The following is a 14,075-nucleotide window of genomic DNA, read 5'->3' as shown; positions in this document are numbered from 1 at the left end:
AACTGTAAAACTGCAGTACCATTTTGAAAACATGATTCCGTTTATTTACCTTCTGAATGCGCTTTCCAGTAATTGTTGTGTTTTATAATTTTTTGACTACAGGACCGAACTTGAGTCATAAGTTTAGAGTCATTATCCAAGGTTTTTCCGTATTGATTCTGAGTTGTACAGTCCAGCACTGTAACAAGGAGACTGAGAAGTAAAAATCATTTTAAAAAGTCCTGTTTAAGTAGTATGGATTTTGGAATTTTTGTTGTATATCGCTTTTATTTCATTGCAGGTTCATTGAATCCAAAAATTGATTTCATTTCAATTTGCTTTGTAGTCACTATGACTTTTGTGTTCTTAGACAATTTCAGAACCACTTTACATTTTCATTTAATTCTTGACAGAATTTCCCGTTTTTATCTTTTTTTTCCATAAAAGGTATGAGTTGATTTCAACACGAATGAAATTATTTCCCTATTGGTAATATTATTTCTCTTCTATAAATAATAGTTACTGCAACGGTTACTAAGGCACAATTCCAGTTTCACTTTTACAGTTTAATTTTGGTGAGATAAATGGGTGAGGATAAATCACGTTCTTGGTGACTCTTCAGTGCATAAAAAAATACATTCCAATGTACGTTTTTATTTTCATTTCAGTATTTAAAAGCAATTCTAAAAGGCAATGAGTGGACCCCTTGAGTTTTGTTGTATCTGTGTTGACTGCGATCCCCAAAGCACTGGTCAATATCTTTTGCTTCAAAGAGATTTTGAAAAGTTCTTTGTGCGAGTTCAGCTCTCTTGCTCCTCGCGGTAGAGCTGTTTTCCTGTTATTTTGAACGCTTCGTTGTAAACTCGTCGTGGATAGCGCGCTGTCTTCAGTGGCTCGACCTGTCGGTGGTCCACGGCAGCGTTTTCTTTCTCCAATTCCAGGGCCAAAGCTCGGCATCTTTCGGCGTCCATGGCGGCCGCGATAGCTCGTTGTTCCGCTGCATATGGACCGCCGGGAAGGGGAGGGAGCTCGATCCAACGACGAGGGCAAGACCGACGCTTACGTCTGGCGTCAGCTGGTTAGTAGTAGGAAGCAAGTGAGCGAGTTCATATATTGGTCAATCCAGGAATACATTTCTCTTCTTATCAGTCATCAAAAATCTTTGTCAGTTGCTATCCGTTACAGTTTATCCAAGAAGGTGTTATCAAGACGTCAATGGCCAGTGGACTCACCATATTATCGTTAAATCTTTAGGTCATGTGTGGGTAACGATTTAGCTCAGTTAAATACAATACTCCAGTGTAAAAACTAACCCAATATGCCTTTCAATACTCTGGACGATCCTGACTTGGTGGTGACATTTTCTGGCTTAATGACGGAGTGGCTAACGATTTCCTGTGACGGGTTTTCGACGATGAAGGCGGTTTCCTTCAGGGACGCGTCGTTCGCAAATCGCACCGAGAGTCTCCTGGCTCGAATGTCTGGTTTGCTACCCGAGTGGCTTGGAGGTTGGAAAGCTACCCCGGAAAAATAATAAACAGGTACCAGTTTGTCATGTCAGTGTAGCTGATGGTGATTATAGTAATAATGGAGATTTTTATGTTGGTTGTCATCCTTTATTTGAAGGGGATTTTGAAAAGGAAGTCAATTCATACTGAGGAAGGTTATCAAAAAGGTCTCTGTAGGCCTATACAAGAAATATGAGAAACACAAAGATATTGGCAGTGGTGTTGTGACATATAAAGTTTAGAAGGCAGGTTCCTAAAGCATACCTTTCCCCAATCCTTGGTCTCGCTGGTCTAGTTTTTGTTCTGGTTTCAGTTCTTCTGACTGTTGCAAAATTCCACCATTTCTTTGCTCTACCGGCTCCCCGGAGTCAGTGTGATGTCTTCGTTCAGCTTGTCTCTCTTGTTGAAGGTCTTCGCTCCGTCGGACGCCTGTCTGTTCTGCGTTTCTGGCCCGAGGCTGTTTAAGTTGATGCAGGCATGGTCGTTTTGTCAGCCGCTGAAAGGTGGCCTCTTTCTCATGTTGGGTTTTGGTGGCCAGTCTTTGCTGAGCTTCAGCTAGTCTTTGGAACCAAGTCTTGTCCCCGAACTCAGCGTGTCGTTTAAGTAGATCAGTCTGTTGATGGCGACCGTCCTGATGTGGATGGCCTTTAACTTCCGGTTTTAGATGTCCAAGTCTTTTAGTCTCGGTCTGGTCTCTTGGTTCTCTACCACGCTGCAGTTGTTGTTCAGCTTGCATTCGATTCAAGATTTCGCGTTGAGCCTCAAAATTCGATTTAGACTTCATTCGAAGTTCTGCATATCTCTGAGGTAAAACGGTGAGAATATTGACCACGGCCGGAAGTCTTCGACTGTGCCAGGAACTGAAGTGCAAGCATCCCTGTTTATCGATATCCGGCCCTTTCAGATCATTATCTTGGCTCCATTTACGTTGAGTTTTCAGACCTATTTGTTGGCCAGATATTCTGTGTTGTAGCTTCTCATTATTCGCTTCAGGACTTGATTGAGACTGGACCGCCTTCTCCTTTCGTTTTTGTTCTGCATAGAACGTGACGAAGTTGTCCAACGTGGGAAGCTCGGGATGGCTCCAGGCATTGAAGCGGAAACATCCCGATATGTTCAGATCTTGACGGTTTAAATGTGCCTGTTCGCACACTCCAGCTTGCCTATGAAGATCCTCTTGCTTTTTAGATTTTTTCTGACTTTCATTTCCAACCTTCTTTGGCTGGAGTTGTTTTTGCCGCTGTTGATCTATTCGTCCCTCACGGCTAGCTTGTATGCGCAGTTGGACTTCAGCTGTCCTCTGGAACAGTGACTTTCTGGGTGAACCAGGTTGCTGCAACTGTTTGTGACCGTCATCTCTGATGTTCTGGCCGTCCAGCTGGAGTTGAGTTCCCAGTGCTTGCTTGGTTTCTTCTTGTTCTGTCCTCTTCAATTGTGGACCTTTGATTTCTAGATGACAGTTGATATTCGGTTCGGTTGAAGCTTGATGTTGAAGTTTGTAGGACCAACTTAGCTGGGATCTGTTGTCTTCCCGTCGACTGTCTGAGATCTCCTCAAATGACTTCCCCAGAAATTCGGAATCTATGGCCTGAGTAGGAGCCTCTGCACTCGGTGTGGTAGACTCCTTAACTCTTACACAGTCCTCTTCGGTAATATTAGCAGAGTTTCCTGTGGTCAGAATAGTTACAGGCTTCTGTCTAACAGTCTGTTTTTCAATGTCTTTCACGGCTTGCTGGTTATGACGATCAACTGTGTGATCACCAGAATGTCCCAGAAGCTCCGAATGTTGCAGATCCAACTTCTCAGCCAGTATCTGATCCTCGGGCTGATGGTTTGATGATTCCGTAAGTCCCTTGCTCTGTTTGGCTGCCCTAGTCTCATTTGGTTGACAGAATGCATCACCCCTTGGTTTTGGTGATACTTTCTTTGAGGAGACTTTGACAGTAGCTTTGTTTTCTGTTCCGTCGTTGTTGGCATGTTCCACGTGTGGGTCGATTTGTGTATTGTACACCAACGCATCGTCTTTCGGGAGTAGAAATTTCTGGTCTTGTGTTTTCTCCACGAGTTCATTCTTGCTGTCGTTGTTAGGTTTGTGTGTGGATCTATCTTGGCGTCCAACATCTGAAGTTGGAAATACGACAGAGCAATTATCAGTTATGCCATGCTCAATTTCTGTCGGCAAAAGTCACCGGTATAGGGTAAGTGTGAGAAGTGTTTTTCCAGTTTCCCATCGCTAGTCTAAGTATAAATTGATTTAATTGCCTAATTTCTCTAAAACGATTAAAAAACTTAAACAGGTTGACTGATTTTTGGTAAAAAGTGCTAGCTCAGCAGGTTCTCTATTACCCTTTCAAATAATCATAAGATCTAATTAATAAGAAGAAATGTCTTTAAAATGGACATCTACCCCTGGCCAATTAGGGTGCTCAACATCATTATTTTACGTAATAAATGACCAATTATTTTAAAATACTCACTAACATACATTAACCAGTACCAATAACCCATTATTTTACCCATGAAAGGAGAAAAGTTTTTATTATGTTGGGCGTTCCCAATGCAAATTTTTCATTTCTTTTGTATCGGTAACAACTTAACCAAAAAGGCCAAACATTTCAAATACATGTGGAGTAAATCGTTGATAGAACAGTTTTGAGCAATTTTGTTTTTCGATTTTTTAAAATCATCGGTTTTGCGGTACATTTACCTATGATGATAGGTGCAAGTGCAACCTTTGAGACAGGTTTGCCAGAGAAGAACTTTGTCCAAGAGGTAAGAAGAACCAAAATACCATGGCAAGCATGTGTCAGGGTAGCTCCCATGCCCCGGCCTGCAGGGGTGGCTATCTCCATGAACGTCAACCCAGTCCACTTCACTCGACACTTGGCTCTGTCACAGAAATACAATTTCTTTTTTTTTCAGAATGGATTTGCAGGACATTTACAACATTGACAAAATTCCTGATATTGTAACCAATCGCGAAAAGCTTCATTGCAAAGCAAGCCTGTGTCTGAAATAGTTTTATTTACCTGGATGTGGTGAGTTGGTATCTACGTTTTGGCGGTTGCAGAAGAAGAGACAAGGAAACAAAAACCAGCAGGTAACAGAAGCACAGAACGACAGCGGCAACAAAGTAGAAAAAGCCTTCGGAGATGGCTATCGATCTCAGTCGGTCTGAAATCTCGAGAGCTTGTTCCAAGACAGAATCAGCAAGGGTCAGAGGAGGAGCTGTCCACAAGTTCAGATATGAGGCACCAAACTGATATGGGTTGATGGAGGGGCAGTTGTAGATCCACCAGATGCCAAGAGATGCCCCAGAGACGAGGGACATCATTAGGTAGGCCACACGGTGGCGTAGCACGTGTGGCTGCAGAGATGCGGATTTTGGAGAACTTCGAAGAACGTAGCGAGACGGTTTATGAATCTTGAAGTCTCCGTGCGGGCGGCTCACCTGTCGGTGGGAATGCGGCGAGAACGCCCAAGAAGCAATCCCAATGAAAGCCACTGTGACCAGACACCAAGTAAGTAGGTTGATCACCTCTGCTTGAACATCAGAATCCATCAAATAGACATTCAGCAACTGAGGGGCACCACAAATGACGTCCTGGAGCTGGTCAGTGGTGGGTTGCTGGTTACTTGTTGACGACACTGGGTCGAAGGGGCGAATACAATCCGCCCTTGTAGACGAGAATCCTTGGTGGAACTCGAACTTCTCATAATCGATAAGGTAGTCATCGGTGGCGTCACTGGCGGGGATGCTATCTGGCAGCCGAAATGTTACGATGGTTGGTGGGTGAGTCGGAGTTCTAGGGGCCTCTCTGAGCACGCAGCCAGATAGATGCAGACTGCTGTACCATGCTACGATGACTACGAGTAAGCGAAACAACTTGCGAACAACGGAATTCATTACTTCCGAAAAGACTGTCTTTTTTCAGTAGGCCTGCAGAAAAATCTCTTAAGATTGGGAGTGCTTCGCTTGACAACTTGATCACAAATTATCCATATGGAGTCTGAACGTATAGCGTTGTAACACTAAGTATTATGAACACTAAAAACAAACACTGATTTGCATGTGGAAACCAAAGAAACGCGCCATGACACACTGCAAACGTCACAGTGCGATCAATTGTCTTACGCGCACTACGCTTGCGTGAACTACTTATCATCGCTTGTGTGCACTGCTTTTGTGCTGCTAAGACCTTCCCTGTCTGCGCTAAGCTCGATCCAACTTTTTGGTCAGACAAGGTATTCAGAGATCCTTTCTGAGTTTTGGGGCTTTTTTATGTTTTGAGGATTCCCCAGTATCGCTGAGTATCTCCCATCGTATATACAGCACCTTGTCTTGTGCCACATCCCGAAAGTTTTCTTTTGTCTTTTCTAGGAAACAGTATACAATAAAGTCACCGGCATTCTGTCCAATGAAACGGTTTCTCATTTACCGAGGTTATAGAAATAGAAATAACCTCTTGATTTGGGCGTCTTTGGGGTTAAATCTTGTGTGACATACTATGACGCGTTGGTCCTGTCCTGTACCCTTTTCCAAAAGCCAAAGGCGTGTAACCCCATGCTAAGCCTTCATATTATGTCCACGGACGTATATATATATAAACATCTGGACTTGCAACGCCTTTGTATGCATAATATGAAATAGAAGCCAACCAGCGGCCATTTTACCGAGCCGAATACAAATGCGCGAGTTGGTTCGCTTCTATTGACGCCAGGGAGAACAAAAGCGGGCATTTGACTCAAAATTTGAATTAGACACGGCAAAAATTCGACGTTTGAAGCGGCCCTTAAATGGCCGCTAGTGGATTCAATGATCTCTATAAGCTGATTACGGACATTCGGAGTCCAGATTTACTTTTGTATACGTCCGTGATTATGCACTTACGGATCGCACAGCGCCATCTAGCGTCGACACAATTTGTGAAAAATGCTGTGTTGAATATTTTTTCAATTAACCTGACATTTTCAAGAATCTCAAGAATCAGTATGAATACTATATTTATTTGAACAGATAAGTAATCAACCTACATAGCGGTAGATTCCGGCCGACACTTCTGTCAACGGCCAATTGACCTTAGGGTCAAGCATCGCGCTCTGTCGGTAACTTCGTCAGTGATCGCAGAAACATCTCAAGGTTGCTAATTGGTTGTCAAAGATCGAAATAATTATGGTAATGTGATAGAGAAAACTGACGCGGACGGACAGTCGTTTCCCAAGTTTTGTTGTTTCGTCCAGCTGTTCATGGAATGACGAGTGAAATTTCTGTCACTTCAATTTCACATTTTTACTGACTTTTTAAGATTACCTTTTAAACCTTTTTTTTTTTACCTTTTTTCCTTCATCAATAAATTTTGTGGTGACATTAAATGACAGCAAAATGCGATCCTTTCATTTATTTGTTAAGCAAGGCAGGATTCGGAACACTAAACTGTGAATTTGTTTTCTAAAGAACTACAACTTTAAGACTTGAAGGTTTTCATGGTGAAAGTAACTAGAAGAGTAAAGTGATTGCGGTTGCACCATGTATCAATCTCTTTCTTGAGTCTGTGTGGTTCTAAGAAGAACCGGGGAATAACTCGACCTTTCGAACAGTGTACTCTGTCCGTCTTCAGGAGACAAATTTAACTTATATAGCATGAGATTTTTATGGATAAAAATGTGTCTCCTTGTATTTGAAGGATGTAAATTCAAAAGGGGTTCATAGCACAAGATCTAAACCTTGAACAGATCCAAAAAGATGCCAGAAAGGAATCTTTGAACTTGTATTAATCTTATTCAATTCGAAGTGATACTTTTCAATGGTTTTGAAGTTGTTTGCAACTAATAACCGAAAAAATGCTAATTCAGTGGAATTCAGTGAATTTATTATATTTAATTCAAATTCAGTTTAATATGCAAGGTAAAATCACATGTTTACATACATGCATGTATTTTTCAACTTCCACGGGAATTTAAAACAAAAAGGCGCTCTCAAAAACGGTCCCGCCCATTCCTTCTCGCGGTGAAGAAAAACACAATAAATCGTTAGGGTCAGTTCTAGGCCTCCTTATCCATCCCTCACGGCAGAAGGTTATTAGTAGGCAGCCACTTGAAACACGCTCTCCTCGTACTTGAAGGGTCTGAACAATGTGCGGAGGCAGGTCACCGACGCGTAGAGTAGACCTCGGCGGGCCTCTAGACCGACCTGCCCAGCAGCACTTGAGGTACGTCCCCTAGACGTTCTTACGTTTCCCGTCGCGCTTCACGAAAAATGAGAGAGAGGAAAATAATTGAAGTAGTGCTTAGTAAATTCATACGGCCATCTATCAGTAAATTCCAGTGACCTACTGTGCCCCCCACGGAAATCCACGCCCCTCCAGATGTCTCTCCATTCGAAATTTTGTATCATGCGTATGTGTATCCACAATGCATGTAGCCTTCAGTACACCTTGAAAAAAGCGTGCATCCCCAGATGCCCCCCCCCCCCAAAATAATTTCACCATAGCCACGCCATTGGTAGACCGTCACTTGCCATGTGTGCAGACGGGTGAGTTGTGTGCACAAGCTCTCGTTGGTTACACACCAGCTGCTTGGATTTACTTTGCAGTCCGCCTCAGTTTGTGTCTAACAGCATTACCAGCGAAATCGGTTGTTGGAAATCGTTTAATTAACTGAGGACGGATACAGGAAGGATACAGCCCAGCAGTTGATTATGAAAATTGGAATCCGGCTGAGTAATGTATCATCATTGTCAGGGGACTCACTGCGCGCATAAAGACTGGACAGGAAACACAAGATCTGCTTCCCTGAATCTTCTGTCCAGTGTTGGCGGTCATAAAGGGCCTGTACTGGGGGCCTTGTGGACAAACGAGGATGAACAACTCAACTGACCAGACACGGCGAGAACAGATTTTGGAGCGAGGAGGGCCCATGCAGCAGTTTGTGATTGCACCTATCGTCAACATCGCCAATAAAAAATGCTGTCACACTGCACGCATGGCCTGTTATCAAAAAGGCAATAATCTACAGTTGGAAAATACAGATGCCATTGAGTGAATTCGCTGATAATATGTTTAAGCAGGCTTGATGCCTGCAGCTTATACCTGCACATGACAATAAGGAAGTACTTGCCGCACAAAACAGAAGCGAAGTATGGATATTCCATGACGAACGATACCACATGATAATTTCGTCTGTAACCAGGTATCAAACAACTTCATTTACAGCTCGTATTACAGAAGTAAACTCACGACTCCAAAGGGTTAAGAAAAATATTCCTTCTTCTTCCGAGGAGCTGACAAGGATCCCACACGGAGCTGCTCGTAAGCACCGTACGTACTCAAGCCCTTCGAAATTTGCTACCAGAATCGTCAATAATAAGAAAAAGAAAACATCTAGCCTGGAAGCGATACGAGCGCGTGTCACAGTCAGGTCACCCTCCTGGGAATAGACAAGAGTTTTCTCGCCGGTTGGAGTTAGTCCTTTGCCTGAGCTGTAGCCTACTCGTGTAAAATGCTACCAAGCCTGAAACCGAACTGTAAGTTGAGTACGGTGTATTAGCTCACGTGTTCACTGCAGTGCAGTACCGTGGCTGACTTGCCAACCATCGCCAGCAGGTCCCGTAGACTATTCACATTAATTTACGCGTGCTTCCTTCGTAAATACCAGCATGTAATGCGCTCTACAACCAGAACTGTCTAAGCTCGTGGTCACGAAGGATTCGTATTTCATATTGGTGTGCAGATGGATTGTCTATTACTGGAGTGAACTTCCAGTTAATTCCGTTCTAATAGGCCCATACAGTTTCTGTCTTGAAAAAAAAAAACATAAATCGCAGTGCAACTGGCTCATGGGTGTATACATGGAGTAGTTTAGAACAGCGCTGAAGACACAGGAATTACTGTGAGGCGTTCTGTCAATATGACGTACCGATAGGAGCCCGCTGGCGCTGGCGGGAAACGGGTAGGAACGTGATACTATTTAACGAGTATTTCCGATCATGTAAAGAGGCTAGTAGAGTGATGCAGCGGCGCCGAGTCAGATATCGCACCTACCCTAGTCCCTCCCTCGACTTGGAAGAAGACGAGGATCTGGAACTCATGACCTGCCGCCATATCACCTTCCCACCCGATGTCCGCCTCCAGTCGGCTGTTCAGCAGCAGGACAACGCCGAGCTGGCCAAGATTTTGAACCAGCACGGGGCTAAGCTCGACCTGGACTCCTGCAGTCACGTCGGGCTGACCGCCCTCCACCAGGGTGTCCTGAACCGCAACCTGGACACCGTCAAGTTGTTACTGTGCCAGGGGGCCAACGCCAACGTCCAGGACGTGCATGGCTACTCCCCGCTTCACACCGCCTCCGCCTGCGGACTCCGCAACATTGCCAGCTTGCTCATCATCTTCGGGGCCGACCTGTGGACGAGGACGCTGGCCGGAGAATCACCCTTGGACCTGGCCAAGGACTTGGTCACCGCTGACCTCCTCATGACCGAGATGTGCCGGCAAATCCAGCACCAGGAACTGATGGAGAGGTACGGTTTTGCCTTCAGGTTCATCGACTTGTGCGAACGAGTTCGGGCCCACTGCTGCATGGCGTGGCAGAAGGTCACGGAATGGGTTCAACATTTGCTTAAAAAGTATTGCAATTTTCCCGATTATTCGACACAAAATGGTAAAGTAAGAGCCCCCGGAACAGGGCGCAAAGACAATATGAAGGCTGAGTAATGAAGGTCCTAGATTTTGCGTGCTTTCAGTCTGTGTGTTTTGTTGACGATACAATCTAAAGGGCATCGTTGTAGAAAAAAAAATCACTTTAAAATTTGTGAGAAGAGAAGGCTTCGCTCAATATACCAAGCAAAAAATTTATGTAACTCCGACTGAACTGTGGATCATATAATTACTAGTGGAGGGTTTGACATCACTGGAGATTCGTAATCTTACCACCAAAAAGGCAAGTGTTGCATTAACCCCAACAGTCCTCAATCCTCCAATTTCAAATAGGAATTTACGTATGCACCGATGGAGGTAAGGTTTATATTTTGTAAGTCTGAACTAGAGCTCAGATCATGAATTTGGAAAAAAAAAACAGCTTTTATACGCATTTGGATTTCTGAGTAATCCCTGGAAGCATATTTGATAACCGGGCCTCGATTCAGTGGATGGATGTTCAGCAGTTGCTTAGGTAATTATTCTTTCCATGATGCCGGAAAGGGAGTGTTTTGTCAAGCTTCACTATTCAACGGCAAAGTTAATCAAGTATACAGTGCGGGAAGTGCTCTCTACGAGCCTGCAAGTAACAAATTCCCATACAGTCGTCGTTCAATAGTTGCCTTTTTTTGCGCTCAGATGGAATGAATAATTTGAAGCTTCAGGCACAAACTGAATCTTGTTTTGCACAATGGTGCATTACAATTTATGATGCCTGCAGATTGTTTTGTCGTACACGCATAAAACTTAGCTATAGAGACCTGATGATTGCAATGTGTACCTGTTTATCTGCTGCTTGTGTCACAGCAATGACGCATGAACATGAAACCGGGGTCCTGCCTCAGTATGGTGCCGAGTTCACAATAAACTGTGTAAACTGTGTAACCGAGGTCTTTGATACATAATGAACAAAATCACATGCACTTTAGTTATCGTGAACTCAGCGAGTATCCTGATGCATGTTTCTGGACTGTTCCCCTGCAATTTATCCGTGCAGGAGCCATATGAAAAGAAGGAGAAAGGACCGATCACAGATTTAGCGTTCGTTTAAACCATGTGTTCATTTTCTCTTGAGTATTATCTGGTGTACTTATGTTCTCCTTCCCAATGTTTACGTGAGCTGCGAGACAAAGCTGAGTATATCAGCATGGCCCTACCTCGCAAGATAAATGGTTGCAGGTCACGAGTTGGACAAACCACGGAGGAGCGTTTTCTTATTCCTCCATGGACAAACTGAGGTCACTGTGTGTTTTCAGTGAGAGGAAACGAATTAATTCGAGACAGAGTAGGTCACTAGGGACTGTCAAGCTTCGTGCGTGTGGTTTTTGTGGTGTGTTTAACCCTGCCTTACGATATATGGACGTATACGTTCAATAGACATTTAAATTAAGACACGGTGAAACTAATTGTTTGATTGATCATAATTTTGTAAACAATCCACTTCGGTTGGACCCCATTCTCAATAACCAGGCAATTTTTGTTCCCGATTTGGAAATTCTTCACACTGAGACAACGGAAAGAATCTGATGAATCACCGTTATTCGGGAGATGTCATCCCTTGAGTCTTACCTGTCTTTCTGGTTCAGGCTAGTAATGATGACTTTATAGTACGGGACTTGGGAACCACGTGCTTGATCAAGACCAGACGTGGCTCTGTTTGGCGGACGACTGGTATTATCTTATTGGTTGAAGCCCCCATCGGCAGCCAATTAGGCCTACTTGACCCCTGTTTAAACCATTTTGATTGGCTGACGGCATACATCAGGCAGAACTAAAAAGGAATACTGCTCATGCACCATCCACTTATTGAAATAGTGTCTTTACAAATAGAATAAAAGTAGACATACACCGAGAAATAAACTCCCTCTTCGATACCACAACTTGTTAATAGTACACGGGCAGGGGCGTAAATTTTTGGGTACAAGGCGGTGCTGAGGACATAACAATTATAGCACTCACACACTTTTTCACGGTGGGCAAGTAAGGATCGTGCCCACACTTCTTGGTGTAAAAGAAAAAAATGCAGAAGGTTACTAATGCACTATGGACCTTTCCAGTTTTTCCTGTGTGCAGCCAATTAATCATGTCTGGTGATTTACTATCACTGTTTGGATTTCCAATTGTGGTCGTCCCCACCCTTTATTTTGTCGGCACGGATTGAGTCGAGAACAGACATTGGTATGATCAGGTATCTTGATTGGTTAGAATCAGCCGTCCGTCATAAAACGGCTATGAGGGGAAAATGGGACAATACTGGTGACCCGGTGAGTTGCAGGTTATGGCACGAAAGTGGCGCTGTCCTTCGATGTCTAATGAAAATTAAGGTTGGAATGACATTTAAACTCAAACACAGTCATTGTGGATTCTGAACTCACACTGTTCTTTTGTGATTTTTCATTGCTCAACCAGTCAACCCGGTCTGGGAGTCCGTCAGTTTTCGTAGAGTGACGATATCTCTAACGTAACCTGGCATTCATTATACATGTACAAAGGTTTCGCATCGAATAGCGCGGCTCCATCACCGACCGATCGGATACAGCTCGAGTCCCACCAAAACTTGGCCACGACAAATCCCCTATTTGTCAAATATCATGCTGTTTATCCGAAAAGAAGTTGATGACTTTTGTTTCCATATACACAGGACAAGTTTTAAGAACTCACTTGTCAACAAAAACTTCAGTAAGTATAATGAAGTTTGCACATAGTATGAAAATCACCTGAGTTGCACGTTAAGTGTACCCTGAATATTTTTGAAACTCCTCTCCGGCTGTTAAAAACCGGATATCCGCTGTAAAACCGAACAAAAAGTCAGAAGGATGTATCAGGCATGTTAAGTCAATTAGGGAATATATAGAAAAGTTTTTAAAGTGGTTACAGTCTCAAAGTGAAAGCAAAACCAAAACGAATATCCCTGAAGCAAACAAGAATGCTTTAAGTGATCCAGACGTGATCCTGTCTAAATGATTTGCTTTCATTCTGACTAAGTTCGACTGCCCGACTAAAGCGACTTAATCGCGAAGTCCCACAATAATTGCTACTGCAGTATGCGTGAATGTCGCACGAAGAGCTTCAGCGCTGTCTTGGTATCGTGAAAACCTGGATAAATCTCCGAACCTGACATCCTCAGGTGCGCGAATGAAGAAGACTTAATGATTTCAACACAGATTTGCCCTCCGCTATATTAGGCCCCACGCTGTTTTTTCCGGAGTCGGATGGCACGACAGGGAAAAAATATCTGGGCGACATTTTTCTTCGGTGGGCTGAGAATGAGCCGGGCTAATGTAAACGAATGTGTCCGGCAAGTGAGGCTTTCAAGCGATGGCGCCGACGCTTTTAAGGAAGAAGTCGAAGAAATATGCTATCTGTCAGTGAACGGCATAATCATCTGCACGGTGGAACTCGTCTCAGCGTTGATTATAAGCGTGAAATTGCGATGCATGGAGATGACGTTTGGACAATTACCCCACATGCTTGGCGCGTGGTGTATCCGCTATTGTATGGAAGGCAGACAGCTCTGCGACGTCATGCGAGAAGTTGCAGTCCCACATCCTCCGATTTCAATATGATTTTACATACACCCTAGGGGGTTAGGGTTAAAGTCTGCCCACACCAACATTTTTGTATGGAGAAATGGTGGGTCCATGGTCGCACGAACCCGTCTCCTGGTCTCTTTCCCTACCTGTCTTTTTAAATGCCTGCTGGCGTCACGTCCGTTGTCGTTTCATGCTTAGTATTTAGTGTTCGAAAATGTGACAGGTTTCGCCGCACGTTTCAAATGCCACGTCAGGAGTCAACCGAACTATTCAACTATTTACTGTAATCGTGTTGTAACCTTTTTCCCGAGGGTGAGAAGGGTATGTTTGGCTCGGAAACTCCGCCGGAAGGTTTGTTCGAAAAC

At 43.8% G+C, this 14,075-nt stretch overlaps 2 protein-coding genes across 4 annotated transcripts; one reads left to right on the top strand and one right to left on the bottom strand.

Moving 5' to 3' along the window:
- Positions 1–16: 16 nt before the first annotated feature.
- On the bottom strand, positions 17–5,630 carry LOC110974244 (uncharacterized). Of its 3 annotated transcripts, none has more exons than XM_087143923.1 (5): positions 4,517–5,630; positions 4,195–4,376; positions 1,752–3,659; positions 1,293–1,496; positions 17–1,054 (listed from the first exon to the last, which is right to left on the bottom strand). In XM_087143923.1, exons 1-5 carry the CDS (start codon positions 5,392–5,394, stop codon positions 780–782), a joined length of 3,447 nt encoding a protein of 1,148 aa, XP_087000049.1. In that variant the 5' UTR covers positions 5,395–5,630; the 3' UTR covers positions 17–779. The 3 variants fall into 3 exon arrangements, with proteins under 3 accessions (XP_087000049.1, XP_022081437.2, XP_022081436.2); XM_022225745.2 differs by having other exon boundaries at positions 1,752–3,608; positions 4,279–4,376; XM_022225744.2 differs by having other exon boundaries at positions 1,752–3,608; positions 4,517–5,628.
- Positions 5,631–6,572: 942 nt separating this feature from the next.
- On the top strand, positions 6,573–12,531 carry LOC110974341 (protein phosphatase 1 regulatory subunit 27-like). Its single transcript, XM_022225916.2, has one exon. The coding sequence runs from the start codon at positions 9,494–9,496 to the stop codon at positions 10,193–10,195; it is 702 nt and encodes a 233-aa protein (XP_022081608.1). The 5' UTR covers positions 6,573–9,493; the 3' UTR covers positions 10,196–12,531.
- The last annotated feature ends 1,544 nt before the right edge of the window (positions 12,532–14,075 follow it).

Source organism: Acanthaster planci, linkage group LG01, assembly GCF_054643075.1.
Source record: "Acanthaster planci isolate LZ-2023a linkage group LG01, COTS_SCS, whole genome shotgun sequence".
NCBI lineage: Eukaryota > Metazoa > Echinodermata > Asteroidea > Valvatida > Acanthasteridae > Acanthaster > Acanthaster planci.
Note: the sequence above shows the minus strand (reverse complement) of the source record. Positions and strands in the feature narration are given on the sequence as shown.

Excerpts from the sequence above, each read along its gene's own strand:
- LOC110974244 (XM_087143923.1), bottom strand. The coding sequence starts at position 5,394 with ATGAATTCCGTTGTTCGCAAGTTGTTTCGCTTACTCGTAGTCATCGTA. Across the intron at positions 1,497-1,751 it reads AGACCAAGGATTGGGGAAAG|CTTTCCAACCTCCAAGCCAC; the intron begins GTATGCTTTAGG and ends TTTCCGGGGTAG. Across the intron at positions 1,055-1,292 it reads AGTATTGAAAGGCATATTGG|CTGACGCCAGACGTAAGCGT; the intron begins GTTAGTTTTTAC and ends ACTACTAACCAG.
- LOC110974341 (XM_022225916.2), top strand. The coding sequence starts at position 9,494 with ATGCAGCGGCGCCGAGTCAGATATCGCACCTACCCTAGTCCCTCCCTC.